The 26,042-nt window shown below is 42.6% G+C and overlaps 1 protein-coding gene across 1 annotated transcript in view; it reads left to right on the forward strand.

Annotated features, from left to right (window-relative positions):
• Positions 1 to 18,701, forward strand: part of Vhl (von Hippel-Lindau) — a 59,343-nt gene extending 40,642 nt beyond the window's left edge. The window contains exons 2-3 of the mRNA XM_043416981.1: positions 17,409 to 17,714; positions 17,971 to 18,701. Coding sequence (XP_043272916.1) covers positions 17,494 to 17,714; positions 17,971 to 18,220 — 471 coding nt within the window. The 5' untranslated portion in view covers positions 17,409 to 17,493 and the 3' untranslated portion in view covers positions 18,221 to 18,701. The remainder of the gene's footprint in view (positions 1 to 17,408; positions 17,715 to 17,970) is intronic.
• The last annotated feature ends 7,341 nt before the right edge of the window (positions 18,702 to 26,042 follow it).

Consider the following 26,042-nt stretch of genomic DNA (forward strand, 5'->3'; position numbering starts at 1 on the left):
AATCTCTCGCAACCTGCTGGCTTCGTACCAGGACTGCTGAGTGCCGTGTCCCTTCAACTCCTGCACACATGTACACACACACACACACACATCTCGCGTGCCACGAGTTATGAAACGCCCGCAAAGCATGCACTTCCGCGGCAACAGACGAAGAGAGAAACTTGAAGTAGAACAGCAGCCAAAACGCAAATAAAGAGGCACAGAGGAGCCTGGCAAAGTCAAGTCATCTCTGGACGTCTCCATACACGGAGACCTTCATCCCTCATATTCTCCCCTTCTCTACTCCATTCTTTCGTTTTCGATCGAATTCTTGAGTTTATTTAAAACCGTTGAACCGGCTGACTTCTGCAAATATGAGATTCCCCGTTACTGAATCCTCAAACTTGATGTGTTGTAGAAAGCTTTTTAAGATTATACGCTTGTTTTGATACGGATTACTCTCAGACCGCTGGCTGACTGATTCCTGAGTTGGCGAAACTGCAGCGTGTTCTGCTTGACTCGATCACCCAAGAGATCGCTCAGCTCCGCGGGGCAATGAATTCAGCGTGTATGTCGAGCAGAGAAAGTCGTGCAACTTGCGGATGAACATCGCAAATCCCGGCATTTATTTTTTTTTTATCGCTGCGGTATTCTTGAATTAGATGATTTTTTCCTTCCGATGACGAACGATTCGATCGTCGATTTCAACGACATTTCAATGCTGTGAAATTGCTCTCTTGTCGACTCTTGTCAAGGTCTCCCTCCTGATCTTTGAGGTTACTTTATTTTAATATGACTCAATACGATGTTGACCTCGTCGATCGATGATGAGAAGAACGAAATAAAAAGTAATGTTTGCACCTTCTCATTGCAAATATTTTTCTCGATAGCTCGTAATTATCGAATCAATTGAATCAGACAATTCCGAGGGTGAGACGAAAGTCGAAACTTTCTGTGGCGAGTGCTCCGATACCGAATGCACGCTCGAAAATTCTGACAAATCTACGGGACCTTGCTCTGACAAATGCATTTGCTATTTGAAACGAACGTTGGCGGAAATTCGAAATAAAATCGAGGTAAATGTCCATCGGAAAAGCTTCGATCTAAAAGTTATATTTTATTATTAATAAATGAGCATTTATCGGTGATAAATTAAACGAGAAGACGTGAAATAACGTCGTCATAATTATGGGAATTAGGAACAGACGAGATTCCTGAAGGAATATGCCGCGGATAATGAAGAGATAAAGTGCAATGTGAAATTGACGCCGAGCGAAGAGAAATTGTTCGGCTCCGGTGTCGTGAAAGATGACTCCGTGGTATGCTGCATTTTGGTACGCGAACTTAGAACACAGAAACGCGACCTCGAGGCCATGATGGCAAGCTGGCTCGAATTTGTCGACAAAGCGGATCATTTTGCTCTTGTCATTAACGAGATACGTGACAAAGTAAGATCCCGTTTATAACATCGTCTATCCGATATTCACTTCCTACAACAATATTTCATACACTCGTTATCTCTTTACGCACTCTCATTACATGGGAAAACAAATGTTTCATTCTTGTTTAACGTTTTTACTTTTCAAAATCTCCGTATATGGAGATTTCTTTTGATTTCAACGTAACTTTTTTTATTATCCTCGTAGAATTTAATCAGTGGAAATTAAAACGTGGAAGAAATGACTTTTGTACCGATGCCAATTCAACTCTACGGTTTTGATGCTTCAAAGTCATTTTTTCCCGTCAAATTCTTCTGTGAGATTTTACAACTCTATTCTATTATTCATATCTATCATGAATTTTCGATGTGGATTTTCAATGAATAAAATTTTCACGTATGTGCAAGCGGTATAATAATTTAATGCTCCATAGTTGGTTGACCTGAGACCAAGAATAGACTCGATTCGTCGGGAAACGAAAGCCCTGGAGGAGATTGAACTCGTAAACGAGGAGACACGAGGCACGGAGATCGATAAAGTATTGAGACGATCCGAGGAGCGGTGTAAAATATTCAGGGAAACGGTCGATGTATCGTAAATCGATTATTGAGAAAAACGAATTTAGATAATCTAAATATATTAACTTAGCATTGAAATACACAAGATTTCGGTATGCTTGGATCTGAGTAAAATGAGGCTAAGAATTTTACGAATAGAAAATTATTTGACTGCTGAGAAATTGGATCAAAAGGTAGTTCAAGGTAGCTCTGTACTCACACGTACGAACCAAAAATTTGAGCCGCGGCGTACAATGAAATCCAATGCTTATACGTTGCTGCCGGCTACGCGGTTTTGTCAAAGCTTGTCCTATACAATCACGTTCCATGCACGAATAGGTCTCTTACACGTATAGAAAGTGGCGCTGTAATCGTGGCAGCAACGCCATTCTCCAATATCGCTATAGCGTCGAGCGTCAAAATATCGGTGTTTCTCGAAATCTTATTTATTCCTCGCGAAAGAAGTTAAATAGTGTTCGAATGGAGATCCAATCGAGAAACGTCGTCGAACATTCGAGAAAAAAGCTTTCGTATTGTTTTGTATTGCGCCTATCAGTTCGCCGCACCGTGAACTGTTGCCACGTCGTCACAGCTATGGCCATCCGCCCGTTCCGCGTCACGTAAAATTAACACAGTTCGTCAGTTTATATCTCCGAAACTAGATGGTCAAAAATTGCCATTCTTTTAAATATTAATCCCACGATAGTACTGAATACGCGACTGGCTTTATTTCAAAGTCGTAAGATCCATTTAGCGCCGGTAATAAAAAATGTAAACAAAGTGCTATCCGGTGACGTGTTAAGTATCGCGTACGCAAAGTGACCCATTTTTAATCTCGAGTATCTCGAAAACTAGATGATGAATCGATTTGAAATGTTGACGGTCGGTTCGTGGAGTCTATCCTTTACACCATATTTAAATTTCAGCCCATTCTTAATATTTCAACAAAAGTACAGAACTACCTTAATTGAGAGTACATTGAAGATTCGATAAATGAGAAATTCTCCGGGCGTTTTTATCCCGGGAATGTCATTTGTTCGATCGGATTTCCTGCGTCTTTGATTGTCTTAATCTCGCGATCTCTTTTCGAAGCGCTATGAGGAAGCTGAGGCACGTCATCATATGGAAATCTTGGCGAGGCGAGAAAAGTTCGATACTCTCGAACGCGACAGACTGATGGACCGAGCGGCTCTGAAGCTGGCGTTGAAAAGGATGATGAAGATAATGAGCGCAGCGGAGCAGTCTTCAAAGGCCACAGAGGCAACGAAAAATTCTGAGGCAAATCTTATCGCATGAATACTGAAATGAGAGAGGAATCGAGAGCCCCGAAGATAACCGTTCTCAAAAGTCCGAAAGAACATTTTTTCAGCGAAGTTGAAACGGACTGGGATGAAAATGAAATCTCCGAAGAGGAAATTCACGTGTAACGATGCGCCGATGATTTATGTCAGAAAAATGCGGTTCGACGATCCGTTTGAATGAAATCTCAATAAAAAGGGAGCGTTGATATTTTCACATTTTCTAATGGAAGATCAAGTTAACCGATTTTCCACTCCCGTTCCTTCCCAAACTTTCTTCTTTCCCACCCACAGTCGTAAAATAAACTCACGCCTGAATTGGATTTTCGATTGCCCAATGGTACACGAAAATCGAAAGTTACCAACAGCATTAAACGTAAAAAATGACTCTCGGTTTCTATCGGTTCTAACGTACTCGAGAGCGGAGAGGAATATCGTCGGATATTCGCTCTCAGAGATCATAAACATTCTAGAATGGGGGAATAACCCGATGTAACGATTGGGCATGTATTATACCCCGCGGTACGGGCGACGTAACGAGTTACATTAGTTTTAATCGTTTCATCGAGGCCCCGATATTTTTCATCGATTTTATCCCTCGTTCTTGCTTGCCTCGCCATAGAGAAATTCTCCGTTGGTTACAAAAGGCTCTAACCTCCAAGATATCACCGATAAAAAAACTAGTCTAGAGAATCCTTTTCATTTTCTAGCAATCGAGGCGGACTTTCCCGTAGAAAAAACACAGATGAGAAATCTGAAGGAGAATCAGAGTGGAAGGACCAACCCAATTCGGCAGTTAACAAGGAAGAGCATTCGCTCTGGTTATTCTCGGTCGGTCTGGTTGAACCTCTTACCGGAGGTTCGACCAAAGCGAGAGCGCGTGAAGTACCGTAGAGATTACACGACGTTCCGAGGCGAAGTGACTTGGAAGTGTCCTCGTCGAGAGAATGCTCCGAACAGAAGGAGAAGTCGAACATAGAATTCGTCCTCCTTCTTCCTCCTCGACGTTCACCTTGGCCTCCGTCTTCCGGCTATTTTCCTTTTCCACTGGTGATGCTGCATGCGCTTCTCTTCTCTCTCTCTCTCTCCTTCTCTCTCTGGATTCTCGACTATCTCCATGCCCCGTTCGCCAGAACCGATGAAGAAGTCGGAAAGTGTTCCCGGGTTCATCGAAGAACATAGATGAGCAGAGACTCGAAAGTGCTGGGTCGGAGGGACGCGACGAATCTCTCGTAACGATGGAGGAACGGTTAGTCGGAGGTAGCAAATGCGTGGGAGGGTTGATACCAAAGGTTGGTATGCTTGTACCAGAAGATGCAGGTAACTCGGTCTTCGGGCAATTAACGGAAATCCGTAGTTAAGGGGCGTGGACGAGACAGTGAGTGAGAGAAAGAGAGAGGGAGAGAGCACTGGGTAGGAGGGAGGAAGGCATCGAAGACACCTCCGGCGCTCTAATCAAGGTCCTCATTTGATTACACACCTCATGCAACCCCAACTTCTCTAGCTAGTTTTCCAGCAGTCCTGCTTCCTCTTCTCATTCTCCTTCTTCTTATCCTTACACCTTTTTCCTTCTTTTACTACTTCTGTACCGAAGCTCCTTGCAACGTTTTCTGTATACACAATACGCATCGGTATAACCCCCTTTTTTTTAATCCGCGGCTAAACTTTTTGTTTCGCCGGATAAGCTCCGTGCCTTTTATGAAGTACGGAATGTTCGCTTGAACAGGGGTGGAAATGGCGTTGGGCGAAGATCCGGTGAGGAAAAGGTGCTAATGGCATGCAAATACGAACGACGCACGCGGAGTCCCTACTACTGGATATTACCGGATGTGTTTCAGCACACTTACATTCATATACATCCAGCTGGAATGTACCTTTGTTGTCTGTAAACTCCCTTCTCCGAATGTTACTGTTCCACCGTAAAAAGCGGGAATTTTCTCCGTATCTGTGATCATAACAGGCTATGTGCCATCATCCACTTGCCCGGATCGGTGTACATTTTCTCCTACAGGTTTGCCGGGACTGTATATATAGAATATGAGGTGCTGCGCATCCAGAGACCGGCATCGTTTCGTCCAATCCTCAGGAAGTTCAATATCTCGACTGGATGTTCTCTCGAGTATATTCTTTTACTTCTATTTACGGGATCAGGCCATTTCTTGGTGTACGCCAGCCGGCGGTAAGGTACTCCAGTGGGAACACTCCCTTTATTGACCAGGTCTCGATATGGCTCAGGCTCCCCCGAAGCCGCGGGATCCCCCTTGGCAATATTTTCCAATCCAGTCTCGATGACTTTTTTCTTCTCTCAGGCGCACATAACTGTTCTCGTCGGCTTTCGACCTCATTCCACAAAGGGGTGCTGGGTTTGTTTTTGCGAATTGTTCTTCCTATTTCGTGCACCGGTCCGTTGTTCTTATACGAGCGGGGTGGTAATTCGGGTTCAGAGAAATCTTTCGGTACAGGATCATCCGTTTGTCCGAGAGCATTGAATGAATGATTGGTCGCCAGCGCCCTCGATGATTCCATTCGATCGATTTCATTCCAGACGTCTCCCCCGAGCGATTTTCACATTTGGTATATTATGAGCTCAAATTAAGCTTCAATAATAGTCCCTCTGGTAACTGACTAGTGTTATCAGCTCTATCGACTCTCGACTGTCAATGTCGAACAATCGCTCTTATCAGTCAATCTTTCATTACAAATCCGTCGTCTCTCATTCGTGTACAAAGGGACGGGAGAATTGATGCTGCGAGGAAGCAATTAATCATCCAAAGTACGAGTACTCAGTCGACATTAGGAATCAGACGTGGCAGGTAAAGCTCGTGCTACGTGCACGCCCATAAATAAACTCGTACTATCCACCAGAGCAAAGATGTACACGGTAACGTGCATCAACTACTGGCAGACCAAAGGGCCTAAGTAGAGCGATTTACTACGCAAAGTTACACGGGTCTCTTTCGCTGGTAGCCAGTCGAAATATCCATGTGGCGCAGCCTGCACCGGAACGACGGTGTTGCTGATACATCGGGTGCTCCAGGAGTCGCCTTCTTCTGGCTTCCTCTCTGACGCACCGGTCACGAGGCGTCAGAGGGATTGCGAATGCGAATCGTTCGTCGTGAGGGGGGTCAGTGATCGATTCGCGTCTCTTGTATGTTCCTGAAGAAGCTTACTTCCTCGCCTGTCATTTTACACCATATCGAATAATCCTCCGTCTTTTTGGCCCAAAGTTCTTGGCCACTTTGTACACGAGTGTACAAGGGGAATTATGTGTTGAGAGAAATACACGATCCTAAGATGCTTCTCTTCGTAAACCCTCCAATTTATCCGCGTCTATCCTCCGGATGCGCAGACTGAGATACGTATATACACATTAGCGGGTGCGAACCAAGGACCCGGAGGCTGAATAGTAATTGTGCGATGTACGAAATTTCGCTGCGACTGTTGAGTCGCTAATTCCAACGTGACGCATCCCAAATAACGCCCTTCTCATTCTCACCCAATGGCACATAGTCAATGGATAGAATGACGATGAATAGACGGATTCTGTTGGAGAATGTTCCAGATAAACATGTGGTTGTATCAGCTGGTCTAGGTCATAGATGAATAAGCACGGATGTGTATATGGGTAGCGATGTTCTGGGCTTGAGGCTCCCTAGATACGGGGCTCAAACAATTCGAGCGTGAACTGCTAGACGCAATCGCGAAACCTTCATGTACAGGGTGTCCGAATGTAATTATTCCTTCGAGAATAACCGAGGCTTCAATCCCAGCGAAATTGTTGACAGCAAAGGCTTTGAGGGTAGCCGCCTTTGAAAAATCGCACATGTCAAATGTCACTGTCGACTCGCGAGGCTGAAACGTCAATGAAAACTAGGAAGTTGAGACTTGAGACGCACACGACACGCGGCATGTTCGCCAAGTTGAATTTTTCGTTTTAACTCGTCCTCGAGCCAACCCTGCGCATTTGCAGCTCGAGCATCGTCGCATGTGAATTCCTACGAGGCCCGAAGCACCCGGAAATCTTTTCCTACCCCCGTGCCATTTAAATTACGCTCATAAACCTTTTGTCAGTAAGGTAGCAACGCGCGAACGTACATGTCGTACAATGTTGAAGGGTATGTAAGTGCTGGGGTAACTACGAGAGGATTGAATTAACGTCGCTCCGAGGAAGGAAAGAGCAAAGAAGAGAGAGAGAGAGAGAGAGAAACGGTGAAGCAGAGTAGCCTCGGTACGGGAGCGAAAGCATTGGTACAGCAACGACAGAAGTAGAAACTCCAAGTGTATTCCCTCGACGCTATTTACTTGTACTCTTACTCGAGCCAAACTGTAGTACATTGCATGTATAAATATATGCAGGCATCGTAGTCTCGCCGTGTCTATACGTGGATAAATACATGCTGGCAACTCGCGGGGGAGGCCAAATTTTCGACAAACTTTCCGCGTACGTTCTTCGCTAAATAGTATATATTTATATATTTATATATCCGTTTATATCTATTCCTCGAGTCTATAACTGTAGCAGTATCTTAGCTCCATCTACCAAAAGACAATTCAAACAATCGACCCACTAGCAAACTTGTACACGGTTTATATATACCAAGGAGACCAAGTTGAAGGGGAGATTGTGTCTGACTTGTCGTTGGATGAAAAGACGTACCGAAGCCATATGCTCTGAGAGGGAAAACGAGAAAGTATCAGAGAGTTAGTGAGACGTTGCTCAAGCACTGCACATTGCCAAAATGGACGAATAAAGTATAATCGAGTTTCTAAAAGTCTTTCGATCCAACCCCGCACAGAATCTTCCTTTTTTTCTTACGCTTGTTCAAAGCTGCTGTGGGACATTGAACAATGAAAAATCATCGGAAGGATTCACTTCTGCCTTCTTCGCTTCCACACAGACTCAAATGATCCTTCTCTCCATGGAATGCTCTGTACTACACCGTACATGTGAGAATGACAGTCCATTTAAGAACGTGTAAACGCGTATCTATACTTGGTACGAGAGAGTGCCATTAGCGAGATACTTTTGTTTTCGTCTTTCAACTTCCGGTCTCGCTCTTACAACGAACAATACGAATCCTCTCACTAATCCTTCTCTGTGTTCATGTAAGTTCGTGAGCAAAGATTCCAGTACAAGTATAAATGGGGGGTTGAAATGTACCTTCCGCAGAAATTAAAAGTAATGGCGTGTAAACGGATACAGAAAGAGGAAGAGGAAGAGGGAGAACACGATGGAATAGTTTAAGAGCTCACCGAATTCTCGGCATCTTTATATCCGCGAACGTTGTTCAACAACCGACAGAATCATCGTGCGCATCATTGTTAGAGGAAGAAAATGGCGAGCTGAATATCTGCTTCCCTTTCAAACAAAAATCGTTGTTGAACCAAGTGTTTGCATCTGATTCTTTGCTCCGATCGTACGGCAGGTGAAAATGTTCGATTCTGGGGAGGATGAATTATGCGGGAGTATTGGAAGGTCGCTAATTCTCCACCGGTAATGGATTCCACTTTCCAAAACGATATGCCCGAGCGTATCTTACGAAAGCTTTTAGTCCACTTCTCATCGTTGCATGACGGAGATTAACCGGCCTCGGAAAGCGAAAAGTGGCCGAGTCCTTTAAATTATTGCTGCGACATTGAAATAAGAGGATTGAACGAATAAAAAAAGAAGCCTGAGCCGAAGTTAGAAAAAGCATGAAAAGTGTGATGCTGTGCCGAGGGCACGAAAGTGCTTCGATGACATTGATTTTTCCATGCAACATTTTTATTCACACCCTCTCCGTATAGTCAGTAAGAATAAAACCATCGATCCACCAACAAATGAAATACTGCCGCGGTGGTTTTACAATCGGCGATCCACAGAGATCTCACATCCATCCTCGCCTCGAAGATTCTGTTGGATTTTCCTCTCTCCCTCACTGCTCCATCGATCCCCCTCGTAGTCGATTTAATCGACAGCCCGCGTTGAGCGCGATAACAAGACAAAGAGGGAGCGATAAAGTAGAGATAAATAAAGGTAGAGCGAGGAAGCGGAAGAGAGAGAGAGAGAGAAAGAGCGGGGCATGTACACGAAGAGAGATCCCTCGGCTCTCGAGCATCGGCTAACGTCATTTCTCATTATCGTCCGGGAATTGTTGGCTCTGCGGAATACCCAACGCTTCCACTATCCCCATCGTCCCTCCCAGTGAGCACATACCTACATATTTGCTATATGCTGTACGTATATGTACACAGCAATAGGGGCATCTGTGTGCTTTCTCCACGAGCGCACGTGATCCGGTGTAAGTGTGCGAGGGTACATTCACTTAGCTCCAAGTTATACCTCAACGAACGTTCCTCAACCCTCAACTTCGTCATATATATTTATACGTAGCTATACATATGTGTACTGTATTTGTACTCGAGATATGTACAATACATGCACATGCGTATTACGTATATGTATACTTGGACATGTATGCGTCTGTTGAAGTTTATACAGTCGCTGCTACTGCATCCTCGGCTCTCTATATAATTTCTCTCGTACGTATGTGCTGTTTTCGGACTCTCTTCCTCTCTCGGCGGCGCTAATATGCTTTGAACCCCCACGTGAGAGTAATGTGAGATATGTATGTACAAGTATATATACGAATGCAGAGTTGGTGATACGACCTATCTCTTGCGATCTCTCTCTCTCTCTCTCTCTCCTTCTCTTTCTCATTAATATAGAAACTTAGGAATAGCGGGGGTGAGGCGCGAAACGAAAATGTATACATTAGTTTACAAACGTTTCGTCTCTTCTTCCTTTCCTGCTGAAGTCTTGTGTTCGGTGTTCCCTTTTTCTCTGTCCTTTAGGCGAAACGGAGTACTGAACTCTTTTAGGAACTTTTCTTTTGCTCTTCCATTTCTTGACCTTTTATACATCTCAATATCGTACTTCGATATACTTTTAATAAAATAGAATGAAAGTCGCTCGAGTTCATCATTATGCTTGAGAACTTTATGCTGCTTGGCGAGGAGCTCGGTGCTCACTCTAATTCGGAAAGTTCTGCCGAACCCGACGAATTTGTCTCCGCATCGATATCAGAGATTTTCACTAATATGAGAAACACGGATTTATTTTTCTCCTATTTTATTATTCGTTGTCGCGCGTAACCGTTTTTTTTTTTGTGGATTGGAAATCTTCTTTAATTATTGCCGAAAGTTTTCGGTGAGATTGATCGATCGGGAGGATGAATCATTCGGATTAAATGAAAATCAAAGTGACAGAGGATGTTGGAGTGGCAAAATTTCAATAGTTTTTATCGTGAACGATTTGAAGGATTTTCTGTGTTTTTGGTATGAAAGAACACAAATTAATTCGACTCAGGATCGTTTAGTCGAATGAATCAGAAACAAATTAGTAAAAAAACTTTATTTTTAGCTGAAAAGTTTGTGTTCATAAATACATTCGCATCGTCGTGGACTGATACATATAAACGGATAATATTTAACTCATTTGCTAAAGGGCTCGCTCGATCACTGCGGCAGCTCCTGTGCCTTGTGAACTTTCGGTTAACTCGGACACTCATTCCACCGTGTTCGATCCAATCAATTTTCTCTGCGGTATAGAGCCCGCTCTACTCGATGCAGGAAAACTTGGAATGCGGATTTCAATGTCTTCGAGATAATTATCTAAATGAATTAATATTTTCGAAGCAGCTCATTGCACTTTGAGACGTTTTGATGCGAATATCCGCGAAGAACGACGACGCTGATCGGTCATTTCGTTAATTCATGCTCGTGGAAATACCCCAAAAACTAACTTCAAATATTTCTTCCGAGCTCTGCTAAAAAACTTAACAAGTAAAAAGTTTAATTTGTAGTGCGAGCGAAATGCGAGTCGCTCTTTGGGTCGCCTGATACGAATTTCATTGTAAAATGGAGAATGAAAAACTTGGAAAAATGGAGTAGCGATAAGCTTCCTACTCGTTTCCTCGTTATCTTCTCTCATCGGGACTCGGTTAAATATATCAGAATTCCAATTAGCAAAGCGCGATATAATGAAAACGAATAAGTGTCCTTGCTGCTGGGCTTATACAAACGGATGTATAGCTAAGTGTGAAAATCCTAATTAACGTTTCTCCGCCATTCCCGCGTCGAATCGCGATCTCGTTTCTCAACGGCGCGTCCATCCATTTTTCTGCCTCAATCGTTTTCCATTTTCTTTCGTTTCATTTCCACAGATACGAACAAAAAGTTGTGAATGAAAATATGAAAAAGCAGCGAAATCGATAAACAAACGAGCGGATGAATGGTTATCGATAAAACGAGAGCGTTCCTACCGTTCACTGATCCGCTAAAAATAGAACGGTGGAGTACTCAGCGAGCGCGGGAGTGGAATGTGTGCTTAGTGACCATTATTACGCGTCTATATTTAGCGTTTAGTTTTTTCAGCCCACGCGGCTGTTTGTCCGGATAAATACTGCAAATAAAGAACTTTTGCGTGTTATTTTCAATCGTTCAAATCACTCGTTTGCGTTCCGAAATGTGTATTTACCAACGCAAGCAGTGATCGATGAAAAAAATACGTAAATATAACGAAATCCCTGAAATCGATTCGCCGATTCGATTGTCCCGCAAAAAACCATCTGCACGGCCTGTGCCCCAAGTTCATGCAGTTTCACAAAGTTTTTGAATCTTTAAGCCAGCGATACGAAACTTCGAGCAGTAAAAAGGCTGCATACTTTTCTTTCGTATTCCAACGGGAACAATCCGGCCGAATTTAAGTTCAACAAGAGAAAGCGAAAAAGATAGCGGCCGAATCGTGAAAATGGGATAAGAATTCATGAGGCCAGAACCCGATTGTTCTCTCTGTACTCGTTTATTAACACGAATACGCTTCTTCTCCGCTTATCCGAGAAAAAGCTTGAGATAATTCGGTAATGTTTGAAACAGCGCAGCTTCATTCGGCATCCGCCATCTTTGTACGCACTTTTTTATCATTTGTTTTTGAGAATCCCATTCCGAATAATTGTTTGCTTTCTCTCGTGGTTATTCCTCCGTTTTTTATTCATAGGGAATCCGCGGAAGATCGAGTGGAAGAGCGTCTGAGCGTGGAAGAAATTAAGCAAGCGAGCTCCGACAATATCAACCATATCCGAGTCGTGCGGACAGCTTGTCACGCATTGAGGGGAGCAAGAGTAATAGTAAGCATAATGTGGGACACAGCATCAGTTTGTAGCAAATCTCTACGGTATAAGGGAGAGAGAATTCTCCCGACGAGCGCATAATAGTTGCGTGTATGACTCTGTTCAATCCCTCTCTCCTCATCTCTCGCTCTCTCAATCTTATCGCTGCGTATACCGTTGTTAAAGCCATGACTTGACGCGCCCGCATACGCCTGAATTTCCCTACACACGAATACATAATAACACAATGGCATACCGTAATCGTGTTGAATCTCCATAGCATACGTCGTACCGCCCCTCGACTGCAACAGCAACACCGCTGATTACTCACTTCTCTGGATCATCAATACATTCTCGCTCTCTCCCCATCTCGTCGTCGTTCAAATTGATAAGCGATTTTCAATTACCCTGTTCCTCGATCGATCGTTGTAACCCACCAGCACCACCACCCATCCTTTATCTCGATCGATCGATCTCGATTGTTAGCTTACTTCCGCTCTGACAACCTGCTGTTAACGAAGAAGCTCGCCCCTTTCTAACCCCAAAATTCTGACATCCAATAAATAACGTTCAAAGACCGCAATTACTCAGGGTTAACAATCCCCGGATGGGAGGTCGAGCGGGGTATTGAGGTAGAAAATTTTCGCGATGAAAATCCATGTAATTCTGATTTATCGATCGATTAATTAATTCGTGCTCGTGTAACGTGTATTTTTTGCGATATTAAATAATATTTCAATGCTTGAAGATACGAGTTTATCCCGACTAAAATAATGTCTGATCGCCAGGAACATTGTAGCGCTTTCTAAAGAGCTCAGCATCGTATGCAAAGAGCCTCGCGGTTATTCCTCGGGCCATTCGGGGCTAGACTCGTATATAAGCATAACCTATGTGCCGCATCTTAAACTACGGAGAAGATTCTCCGTCGCGACCTCACGACTTTCGCAAGGATTTTTAATGGGTATAGCATGACGTTTTCAGGTGGCCATAATAGGCATACTGTGACTTCAGCTTCGTCACGTATGGATATCTGATTCGACGAGCTCACCATTGTAATCGCACCGCGAGTCAACGGGTCAGCCTTATTCTTTCATCCGTCTCTAGACTCATCCTGTGGATTACGAAACTTGTTTCATCGAAGTTTCTTCCCATCAACGTTATTTCCAACCGGGAATATCGAGATGTGCGATTTTTACTTGTTCAATCATCACGGGTTTATTGCGAATGCGCGTGTGTCATCGATCTTTCAATTTCGCATGTCCAAATATCCTTAAAAGCTCACCTCAAACTCTTTCGATCGCATCAAAATTTATGTTATAAATTTCAACTATATGCCAAAGATCAAGTCGACTGGTTGTTTTGTTATGAGGCGAATGAAGGACAATTTTTTTTATTAAAATACGAATATTTCTGTAAATCTCTCTTGGGAATTTGATTTTTTTCCATTACCAAAAGTAGCCTACGTTACTCTCCGTCCTTTGTACTAACTCTGTGCCAAAAATCAAGTAGATTCGTTGCTCAGTTATAGGGCCCTGAAGGAAGCACAAACAAACAAATAAACACATGCACTTTCGCATTTATAATACGAGGGTCACCGCGCGCGCTTGTCTTTAATTGTTTTAACACTTTTTACATAAAAATATTACTCAGGACTATTGTTTCGAATAGTTCATTGCAAAAATCGCGGTTCCTACGGTCGAATAGTAATTGCGTAAGATCACTCTTACCAAATGACTCCATCACTTCACTCTTATGTCGCTAAATAAATTTATCTGACACGATCGCGATCGAATGTGTTGCAATTGTTTCCTCCTTTTTTCTACGATCTGAAATACGCACATGAACGAACTCCGAGCACAACATCGACAGCCAATCAAAGTACGTCTATAGCAACTTCAAAAATAACTCGCACTTCGAGGTTTCGTGACAACTCTTCTTTTATAAAAGGATAAGTTAGAATTTTGCCCTGCGGCATCATTAAATAATACGTTTTTGCTTTCACTTTTTATTTTTTCTTCTACTATTATTATATCGTTATTTTTACGTGACGAAATTTCCTGTATGTGCGTAGACAAGCACCGATGTAATAAGAACTATTCAAGATGCATGCTTTCGAGGCGAAAGATCATCGTCCGTAAGTTCAAATCACTTATCACAATGACGATCCTCATAACCCATTGAGTCGGCTCGTGTCATGCCTGCTGGCTTATCCACTAGGGAAGAAGGTTGTTGATGCATGTGTAATGTACAGGCGTATACGTAGTGGTACGGATGACGGATCCGAGTGGATATAATTGCCATAACGAGGAGAAAATTAATCCTAATTTATCACACTGTCTTTTAACAAACATGATAAAGCTTCTCACATTTACTCACGCGTACACTATCATTCAAAAGTATTTGTGGTCATTTGAGAAAATTTAATTAAAGAAATTTCATGAAAAATGGCTTTGAAGAGGATTTCTGCCTCCGCGTGGTATAATAATTCACAGGTTTTCTGGATTTCCGATAAAAGTTAAAAGATTCTTTTTTGGGTATGGGTTTGGGCATGGCCGCAGGAATTTGGGAGTTTCGTTTCAGACAGCCACCTTTTTTTACTAATTTCCATTACAACGTTCGGTTATGGTGTCTCACAAATGTTTCGAACCGACTTTTTTCAGTCTACACTCGTATGCATTGTTTTTCAGCAAGCCAATCCTTTTAACAACCAAGAGCGAATTCTAATTTGAGTAATAAAAGTCCAACGAAGTGGAAAACAACCGCGAACGATGGAATTCGAGGCAGAACGACGAATTCTTCATTTAAACTGGTTGTGGAGCACGAGCACCGACTCACCCCCGAACCTCTCTTTATCTCTACCTCTGGAACGACCTTTTTTGCTCGTCGCGTGCTCCCGATTATTGCGCATCTCGCTACTGCAGTCCAACTCTCCATAGACCCCGAGATTTTCACCGTAAACAGAAAGCTCTCTCGTCTTTTTAATTATCATAAATACCTGACTCACGTTAATACCATGTTTCTCATTATTTCGTACACTCTCATTAGGCCTTTCCAATGTCGCTGCTACTTAGAACAGCTGCTGGTATTTCAAATTCTATTCCCCAAATTCCCAGCATCCCTCGCAATCCTTCAAGATCTTCTGAAAAAGAAATCCTAATCAAATGAAAGAATAATCTAGTCGTAAAAAATTCGAATTAATAACAAAAGTCGCTTGATTCGGTTATCCACTCGATTTGACACATTGAGAATGAAAGCATTTGGAACGACAGGAGCAAAGTCTCTTTGGCTGTCACGTAGGAAGATGGAATCGTCGAGATCTCCTGGACACACAGGTTGAATAATAAATGTGTATGTCGAGCAAACGGCAGGGCGAGAGAGAGAGAGAGAGCGAAAAGGGTGACGGCGAGAGAAAAAAGGTCCGGTGATAAAGTGAGCAGACGTGTCACATCTCGGAGTAGCGTGAAGATGTCCCGTGTGGTTTGCACCGTAGAATCATCCTCCTTTTTTCATTTTCAAGGAGATGCTGCGACTTCTGCTGCTTGCGGTACGAATAATACCCGTCAACTCGATGTACACTTACGAGTTTCTGAAACCTCTTCTCACTTTTATCATTCGCAATTGAATACTTATTTTATCTCTTTTTTTCTTCTTCGAGCTATATATGGCTCGCGCAGGAGAGAAAGTGTTGAAAGTATTTTATTTTCTATACGTAAGAGACTGTCTTGCCTCGTTGAAGTGGCGCAAACTTGGGAAAAGAAGATTCCAGAAAAAGCACGCGATCTCTAGCAGCAATTCTGATCCAGTTGTGTGTCTTGAAATCGATAAAGTTGCTGTTGGCTCACGGGCGGGTCACAAATCGCAACACACCACTCGTACACGCTGCGAAATTATTTTCTCACCGGATGCTAGTCGCGAGATTTGGAAATTTTTTGCTCCTCCGTACGCATTTTCCACCCTCTCAGACCGAAGCCTATTTCACGTCGACGGACAATTTTATTCCCTTCATAATTCGATCTCAAAATACTTTCTAGTTTACGAATCCATTGTGACATTTTAGTCTTTTTTTTTCGGAAAGACGAATTTTTAAATGTCGTGTGCGCGCAGCACCAAGTACTTGGGGGGTAAAATCTTTGAAAGGATATAACTTTTGGAGTATGAAAAACAAATGCGTATTCACTTTTCTTTTGCGATAACTAAAGCACGTTTCCACGCAGCGCCAACTCAACACGAAACGTCGGTTTCAGATTGATATTTTTGTGGGTTAAAGCAGTAGTTTATCTCTTGGTTTATGAGTATCTATGGTGCAATCTAACCTTGCTTGAGGGAACTAGGCAGTTGGAACCCCGACCTTACTGACCGATGCAGTTTTATAGGGCCTGGAAGCGCGTGTTGCGTAGAAGCAACATATTCCGTCCGTGACGGTTAAGCGGCTTCGTATCGTGACTGAAGCGCAGAGTTTTTGAATTAGTTAAAATTTATACAAATTTGTAAGCCGCTGATAGGACCGTTGCGCCCGGTAAAATTGATCATTTCTCTCGGAGTTTCCAAATTTTTTCGTCTCCTTTCGTGAGTTCCACGCACAAAGGATAGTCGACTAATGGAGTTTCGACGTTTGCGCGCGTGTTTTTTTTTTATTCCGTAAGCCGATGAGGGGGAAATCCGGATGAAGCACTTGACAAAACGAGTTCTCTCGTGTCTCGTTCATTCTTCTTTTCATTATTTCCATTTGTATAAGTGAAAACCCAACGATAGCGTACACGTTGAAAAAGTTTCGAATTAGATGTATAGTTTTGAGATTTTTTCCATTCATTTCGTAATTTCGTACGATTATTCAATGAAAAAACAAGTAAATTAATCGGAAATGAATGTTAAATGTATGCATCTGTGACAATAATGAGAACAAATTCGTGTCCCAATAGTTATTAACGCTTCCTCACAGTGTTCGAACGCATTCTATGAGCTGGGGAAATTCGTTGTATATTTCAGAAATTGAACGATCCGGATGAAGATTCCCAAGACCGGATAAACATCGTGCACGGTTGTTTCATTATTTATTTGAATGCGCATTTAAATGGGCACGAGGGAGGAAGCGTCGATCATACGTTCGATCAACACGGATCATCCATCGTGGGTTCTTTTTTTCAACACAACCAAACATAGGATCGAGATATTGTGGATTAATTATGAAGGCCAGGCGGTAAGCTATGGTATACTGGGACCTCAGGAAAGCCTCAGTATGAAAACATTCGCTACTCATCCATGGATTTTCGTCAAAAAAGAGACCATGGAGAGGTAAATCATCGAAGTAATTTGCACATCATTTGAATTTTTCGATGGAAACCTTTTCCTTATTTTATCAATTAATTCATTACACGGCCACTCTCATTTTCGTTTTGTAAGCCTGACGAACCTCAATCGTCATTCAGCCGCATTATTTCGAGCTTTTTTTCCATAGACATTTATCGTTTTTCAGTTCATACGAATAATAAACGGAAGCAATATTATCACGAAATGATTGGGTGAAGAAGGATTCATTTGACTTTTACAGATTCATGGTCGCGGGGAAAGATGTTTTTTATCCAAAAGCATGGAAACCAAGTCCGGGTTACGGTCCGACGCGTCAAATTATGCCTTTCGTCGTGTGTATAGCTTTACCGATGTATACCCTTCGAGAAATAGCCATGAGAGCGATTAAATCACTGTTGCAGGATGATAACGACGCTTATCTACTCGACATACCGAAGAATCTTCAGCACGAACTGGCCAACCTGACACCGAGAAAAAGCCGTCAGATTTAGTTCATAATTACTGATCATTCTCCTCCCCTTTTTTATCGCGGATCGCATTACAATTATTCGACACTGAAAATAGCTACAGGAATTTGAAAAACTGAGATACGATCGAGTTGCGCAATCACCGATTCGACGATAAAGTATTAACGATATTTTTCATGCATATTCGTCAAAGAAAAATAATAGCGAAAGAAGTAAAAAAAATGATCCAACGTGACTTTGTCTCTTTTGCTTCATTTTCCGTTTCCCATAAACATGAGATGAATAAAAGGATGAACGACGATGATGAAAAATAGGGAAGACGGATTGAAAACATTTTTTTACAGGAATATTTATTTTTGTGCCATAGAAACGACCGATGTATCAAGCAACGATCATTCTGCATAATGATCAATGAATATTGAAATAAGTGAGTTCATATGTCTTCGTTTATCTATTATGTAAAATACTGTAATTGAAGATAATAAGAGTTATTTTTACAAATAAACGTTTCGTCGATTTCGTAATAACCTCTTGCGCAAGCTTTTCAAGATTACGAAAGTTTTAATCGATGCCAAGATCACTTGGCTGGCTCCATGCTAAATTTGCGCGAGCACCGAATTATTTGACAAAGGCAATTGAAATGTTTTTCGAACTAATTGAATATAAAAGGATCGAATGGCCAATCGGAATGATTCGATTTTGCAACGAGCATCGCGCGTGTGGAATTAGAAGTTCGGAAAGTGGAATTAACAGTCGTGCCTCCCCCGCCCCTTTTTTGGAGAAGAAAAAGGGAGACGCAGTAAACAAAAAAGCAGAAAGGGGAAGTGCAATAAGACCCACTATTCCTTTCCCTTTGTAAAATTGTTTCAGGTACGTTGGCGCCGTTTTACCATAGTAAACACGTCCGTTGGTTCGTGCTTTCTCGACACGAAGAGCAACTAGAGGGGACGAAGTAGCGAGAGAAAGAGTTCGCACGGGTATGTACCTTCGAATCTCACTTTTCGACCCCGGTCACGTGGACAGCGGATCGTTCGTTCCAAGTTTCGTACAGGCGCGAATCGAATAAAGTCCCTCGGTCCGGTTCTTCTCGTTGCTTCCTCTCTTCTCCTTTTTTATCGGGCCTCCTCCTCCCTCGCGCTCTTTCTCTCTACAACCTCCTTCGTTGTTCTCGTCGTCTCTGCTCCATCCTTTTAATTTTCTCCATCTCTGGTAGGGCGAGTTCTCGAGTGACGTTACGATTGACAGAGATTGAAATTGGAATCATACGAAAAGCATTCGGAGCATTTTTCCGAGCAAATTATCCCGAACAATTCCTCCTCGAGAGGCCCTTCCACGTTTTACTCTTTTCAGTGAAAAAAAAATGCTCCGACTGTCCTCTAATTACTCAAGAAATACTTTTGCCATTATCGATTTTCTTCGGTCATACTCTCGTTTTCATGAACCGTAATGGGAAATCTTGACGAACGATTTCATTATAAAGTCGCCAGTTGCCGAAGTTTTACCGATAATAATTCAATAATTCCGTGTAACCTGAAGAATCTCACGAGCGAACCGCGAACGACGAGAGAATTCGTGAGCCGCGAACTGTCCCCCGTCTAGCGAACAGTTATTCCATCGCGATCGGTCTCCGCGCTCGCTCCCATGTACTCGTCGAAGAGGCTTCCTTCCTCCCGCACCGGACAGCTTCGCACGCCGTAAAGTCCAAACAGCGACGGACCATTCGCGTGATGCGCGAGCGGGATGCCGCTGTCCAGTCACGAACCTTCTCTCCAAGAGCCGCGCGCGACTCGAAAGAAAAAGTTTCTCCCGAGACGGGACGAGAAGACGAGGGACGACGTGGAGTTATAGAGCGCGCTCCCTCACCAACGCGATCATGCGACATCGAAACCTTCCAAATGTCTTTTCGTAGAGGTACATCTAATGAAAATAGCAGCCGCAGGAGTGTGCTTATATACATACGAGATCACATCCACCTCGTTACTTTATTCGAGACGCGTTTTACCAAGGACTCTGACTTCTAAAAGGCTCTCGGTGCTTTTGCCTCGGTCCGTGTGTTGTTGCATGGATAGCGGACTTGCTTCGTGTTGCTATACGCGTCGTAAAATCGTCTAAAGGCCATCGTAACCACCAGTCAGAGGATCGCGGGGGTCACGTACTTATCCGTATATACCACCTTTCTACATCTATAAATATAAAGTTTCTCGTGGAGTTGCTCAGCACTCGGCTCAGCACCGCAGTGCAAAGACGTTTGACACTGAGCTCTCGGTGTGTGTGTGTGTGTGTGTGTGTGCGTGTGTGGGCCGATCGGAAAGTACCGATCGCAAACGATTCTCACGTATACCTTTCGAGAGGCGCTGCCACGATCGTAATGGAGTTACACATACATGTCGTGTCAAGATTTTATTGCGCATCACCTACTTCCTAAATCTGTGAATATATCGATGCACATACACGTACTACGTGCATAGACGTGCGTAGATATACTCGCGGATATATAAGCATAAAAGAGGAGGAATTTCAATGGAACGGAGGATCCGAAAGCCGCGAATATATACTCCGAAAATATGTGACATATTATTCATGAATATATGACGTTCCAACGGAATCCTCTATCCGGCAGGGAAATAGCGTTGGCTCTCGTGAGATTCCCGATGAATTTTCGTCAATCGGATATATGACGAGGAGTATTTTTTTACCGTTGCCGGGAAAATATGCCCGGCAGTTGAAGAACGTTATTCCTCGTCGCTGCTGGAACGAGCCTCCTTCGTCCTGTGTATTCGTATCTCCCAAGAATTTATCGTATTTTAATACGTCAGACATTTTTCTCCGCAAGCTTCACCTCCGACTCCCATATGGCCAGCAAGTACTCTCGTTGCAATATTTTAACCTCACTAAAGTAAAGACCGCAGCGTGCAAGTTGTTCCCGGTGAATTTCAATTCTCGAAATACTTCTCGGCGATCGGTATTCCGATGCTGGGACGTCTGCATGCTTCGATATCATTTCGTCGATCTTTTTGGACAAATAACAACGCGGGAGACGAACCAAAGGGTCGTTTAGGTTTCGGTGACGACAGAACTTGGCTCAAAGTCGATCGAACCGCTCACGGGAATCGCTTAGATTAAATTTGAATGGGAGATGGAGAGCGACGAGTATACTCAATGATTGCAATTGTTTTTATCGGGTTCGACTGTTCTCTTCTCCTTAAACTGAGCGCTTTTCCTCCAGTTCTCATCTCCGTATACGCGTACGAAATTGTAAATTACACCTTAAAGGAACAACACAGTTATTCCTACCTCGATTGTTCGCTTTTACAAAGTTGCCATAATTGAGTTGAGTCAACCTTGATGAAACGAGGTCGAGGGACACAAAGGGATAAAGGAACGGAGCTCGAACATTTATTACTGACGTCCTATAAGTAATCTTCAGAGGAAAGTTAAGTAGTCAAAGATCCGCATTGATGCATAATAATACGGGGAGCTTTTCACATCTTATTCCATTTTATTATTATCTTTACTCTCGTAATGCTCTCTTTCTCTCGGTGTTCTCTCCTCTCTCGGTCTATAATTTACTTTTACAAAAGACCGTTTTCACGACGAACACGCCTTTTTATTCATCGAAACTATAATCGGAAGTCAGCGACTTTCTATTATTCAACCAGCAACTTCTCGAGCGATCTTTACAATTTTACGAGTTAATCAGTTCGCATTATCGTGAAAGAGAGTGAATTCACTAGAGTCGAGAGAGTTCTCCGGATTTTCAGGAATCAAAGTATCACGTTTTGTGATCGATTTTCAATAACTGTGCGCCTTCCACATCCTGCGAATTTCATGAGTAAATGCGTTGTCAAATTTAATTGGAATACTTCCATTAATCATCGAGTCATTCCGACGCTTGATTTTTCGGTCATTGCCAATATTTTCCCGTGAATTTTAGCTTCGGTGGCATAATCGCTGCCGATTGGTAGAAATGATCACAGGAAGTCTCGCTTAATGACAATTTCATTTTTCATTATAATTACCTCCAGAATTGTCGCTACGATTAACGATTTATTCGAGGAATTCTCATTGATAAATCTCGCTGACAAACCATAAAAGGTTTTCGTAATCTTTAATAATCGCGTAGCGATAAATAGTAATTCGGGGGATAGAAACAAGGATAAATAAAGTCCCGGAAAATTGTAGAACGTGAGTGAAAAGTTCGAGCAGTTGTTTAGTGGTGTGAAAAATTGCACACGTGCACACGCTTCGATACGCAGGAATAACGAACTCTTAACGATTTTCCATTTACCCCCGACGACTTCATCCTCCTTCGCACGTTTTCCGTACCTTTGAAATGTGCTTTAGTCAATATTTTTTTGGAGTTGTTTCGATCGACAGCCAAGACGAATAGTTTTTGATCCATCGGTTCACTTTCACGTTCAATCTTTTATTCTCGTTTTGCACTGATATAATCAAAAGCTTGTATAAATTGAACACGTTGATTTGGAGATTAAACGCTGCGAATTTTTTCAGCTTCCATGGCCATCGAACACTCGTTTAAATTATCATCGTTTCTGTACAACAAATGAAAAGCCGATTTTTAACTTCGATAAAATTTTGCCAACAAAATTTCCTGTCATGAGCGATTGCGCAGTTTTATGATTATAATTTTCCTACTCGTGGCCCCTTTCCGCATCGTTGAAAAACGTTTTAATTAAATTACAAAGAGCGAAGCTCTTCAGATAAAATTTGTCCGGAGAATGTTCTATTTCCGCCCCTTCGTAATTTGTCCACGGGAAATTTAATATTCTCAAAAACTGTGAAGCAAAATGAATACACGAATTTTTAATAACGTCCTTCCAATTCTTCTTCCACAAAAAGCTCACATCATTTGATGAATTTTCGAGAAAAGCTCTCGTCAGGCCCCCATCAAATGTGATTGATGGGGTTTCGTCCAGTAACATTGTTAAAGAGTAAAAAATAATGTTTCCATACGCAAAGAATGTTGAAACGCATGCGAGACATTAAAATGTGAAATTATCACGCGAGCTTTAATTCGTTTAGCTCGAATGCGCAAGGCAGCAAAGTGGGACTGACTTTTAAAGCGTTCTCTATCCCTTTCGTTTGGTCGCGAGAGTAATTATGTTTCACGAGGAAAAAAATTACTGGAGCATGATCGCAGCTTCGTCAGACGTCGTTTCCAGTTGCATTTTAATATTAATGGCAAAGGCACGAGTCGGTCATTCGCTGATGAAGTGAGAGTGCCAATTAATGTGCAGAGACGCATCGATTTTTTCGCTGCTCCTAAAAAAATTCTCTCGATACAGTTTTTTGCAGCACGGACGTTTTACGGCGCTTTGAGCTGCAATTTCAATTCTCGATAAATCAGGGTATTAGACCATGTTTTTCTAGGTAAAAGAAACATGCGAATCCAAAAAGAGGATCGACTCCGCTGTTCCTTCGGACCCAACTCAATTTTTATACATATGCACGTTAAGCGCTGCCCTACGCTACGCTGGGAGCACCGATAAAAACTTTATGCTTTTTTATATCACGTACCATTCGAGGATTTACAACGCAGCTTCACCTGCACTTAAAATTCGATGAATCGTAATTTTTTTCTGTTCTTTTTTTTTCCTTTCCCGAAGGTATGTACGTTTTCGCAGGGATGTTTTAAAACGATAACGCGGTCTTTCACGTTTCTGGCCTTGAATCGAGAAAAAAGAAAATCTGGAATGGATCATCGGAAATATAGGGTGGATCAATATTGATCCAAAGGTGGATGGAGAAAAAATGGAGATCGATGCACATACAGATAGTTGCTAAATATTGGAGCAGTCTGTCAGCTTCCCTTGGGGGTACATTATTCATGCACGATAAAGTATTCCCTCGTCTCTTTTTTATCTGTGTTTACGTACGTAAATGCACGTACGCTCACATAAATGTGTTTGCAAGTGAGTGTTGGCTTGGGTCTGAGCTTTCGATGAAAATCGTATAAAGAGGGCGAGAATCTTTTATACAGAAAATACATCATTTTTCTTACTGTTCGATGAATACTCTTCTAAACGCGAAGAAATCCATCTGTTGATGAAAAATTCGACGTTTTAGCAGCTCTCGTTGAGGTGCTACTGTTGTACGAACGTTTTTCAAGTGCGCGCGAATTTTCATATTTCCAGAGCCGAGAATCTGCTTTGAAAATATTGTTTCTCAGCGATTCACAATACTTTCACAGTATTTTAAATTCACGTTGCTTCTATAAATACATTTACATTTGCTGGATAAATCCAAGCACCAGGGTTGCTGCGGGGTCGAGTTAAATCCCTGGAACCAAGTTAAAAAGGTCAATTCAATTAGCAGGCCCGATACTTATAGCCACACTCTTTGTATTTCGGTGCAGCTATTGGTTCGTTAAAGACCGAGTCGAAAGTTCACTCCGGGCAGTGCGAGTGTATCGAACTTGTGGTCGGCCACATCGCATGTGTGCAAGGATTCACGTTGAAAATCGCACCATACGGAAAGGGAGTACCCAGAGGTGCGATCACGTACGAAACTTCGCTGTTGCTCTTTTGCCATCAATCCGGCAATTCCGTGTCGAAGTAGACCATTCATTTTCCAACTGCTTCATACGTTTTATTCCCTATCCGAAAAAAAGAATGATCAACTGAAGCGCAATGATCGCGCGTGCTCGTTCCTTGCGCTCGTCGTTATTCTTTACGATTATCCGCCGCGCACCGTTTGTGCTCAAACGCGATGAAAAATTCTCATGCAAGAGGTCCAAGAGTCCGCGGACCGATTTTTTATTCCACTCACAATTATTTGACCTCGAGCTCGCGAGCAGAAAAATAATTGGTTGGACGTACAGTTTTTTGTTTTCTTTCTATATAGCAATCATGAATAAATCAGTGCACAAAAAAGGCAGCGAGTGTTGGCTGAAACATTGTTAAATGTTTAATTTAGTACGAAAGGACCCATACGACTATTTACAAAGTAGGGGTGTGTTCGTTACCGCGTTATATCGGGCAAAGTCCGCGTGGCTTTGACCAAAAGCGACTTTTCTTTCGTATGTGCTCGTCGTACCAGTAATTGTATACACACGAACCTGTGGGACGAGATCGAAAGGCAGCAGGGCAACGGTTATATAGCTTGAGCATGCTTTTTTTAAGGGCGGTGCTCGTTTCAAAGCAACTTTAATAGGATCCCACAGAATATCCTACGTATATACTGCTCGGTAATGTATAGTTGTAGTAGAATATATTTCGGTGTGGGTTTGTGCGTGTACAAGCGCTTGCAAAGTCGTATAAAGGGCTCGGAGTGTTCCGAAGCTCGTGTATGCGTTGCGTGGGTGTGTTGCCGTCTTTATACGTCTCGCCGGTACAGAGCTGACTGCTCTCCGAGCGTTTTTAGTAAACCCAGAAAGCTTACAAGTTTCTCTGCGAGGCACTGTCAAGGCAACTAGTCGCTTCGCCTTTATACATAGCCTTTTTCTCGCTTTTCTTCGCCCCTTTCTCCGTCATCTCCGTTCGAATAACCAGCGAGTGTCTTGGTTTTTAATTAAGAGATTCGCAAAGCTTCTCCCACTCTTGCAAATGACGTGTCTCTTTGCCTCACATTCTTTATTTCCTTCGTGAGGCACTCGGTACAAAAAAACGACCGCGACGTTAACAAAAAGAAGAAAAATTCAATAGACCGAAGGAAAAACCAAATCCGTTCTCTTCTCAGCTCGCATTGAAATCTTTCTCAGGACACACCTATCGCGAACGTCATTTTTTCCGTTAATTCTTGTCTCATGACAGCTTTTTATTAAGCCAAAGAAGCAGTTAGGAAAAGAAAATGAGGAAACGAGACTCGAATCTTTCATGGGCTTTCC

This window comes from Venturia canescens, chromosome 4 (assembly GCF_019457755.1).
Source record: "Venturia canescens isolate UGA chromosome 4, ASM1945775v1, whole genome shotgun sequence".
NCBI classification, from domain to species: domain Eukaryota; kingdom Metazoa; phylum Arthropoda; class Insecta; order Hymenoptera; family Ichneumonidae; genus Venturia; species Venturia canescens.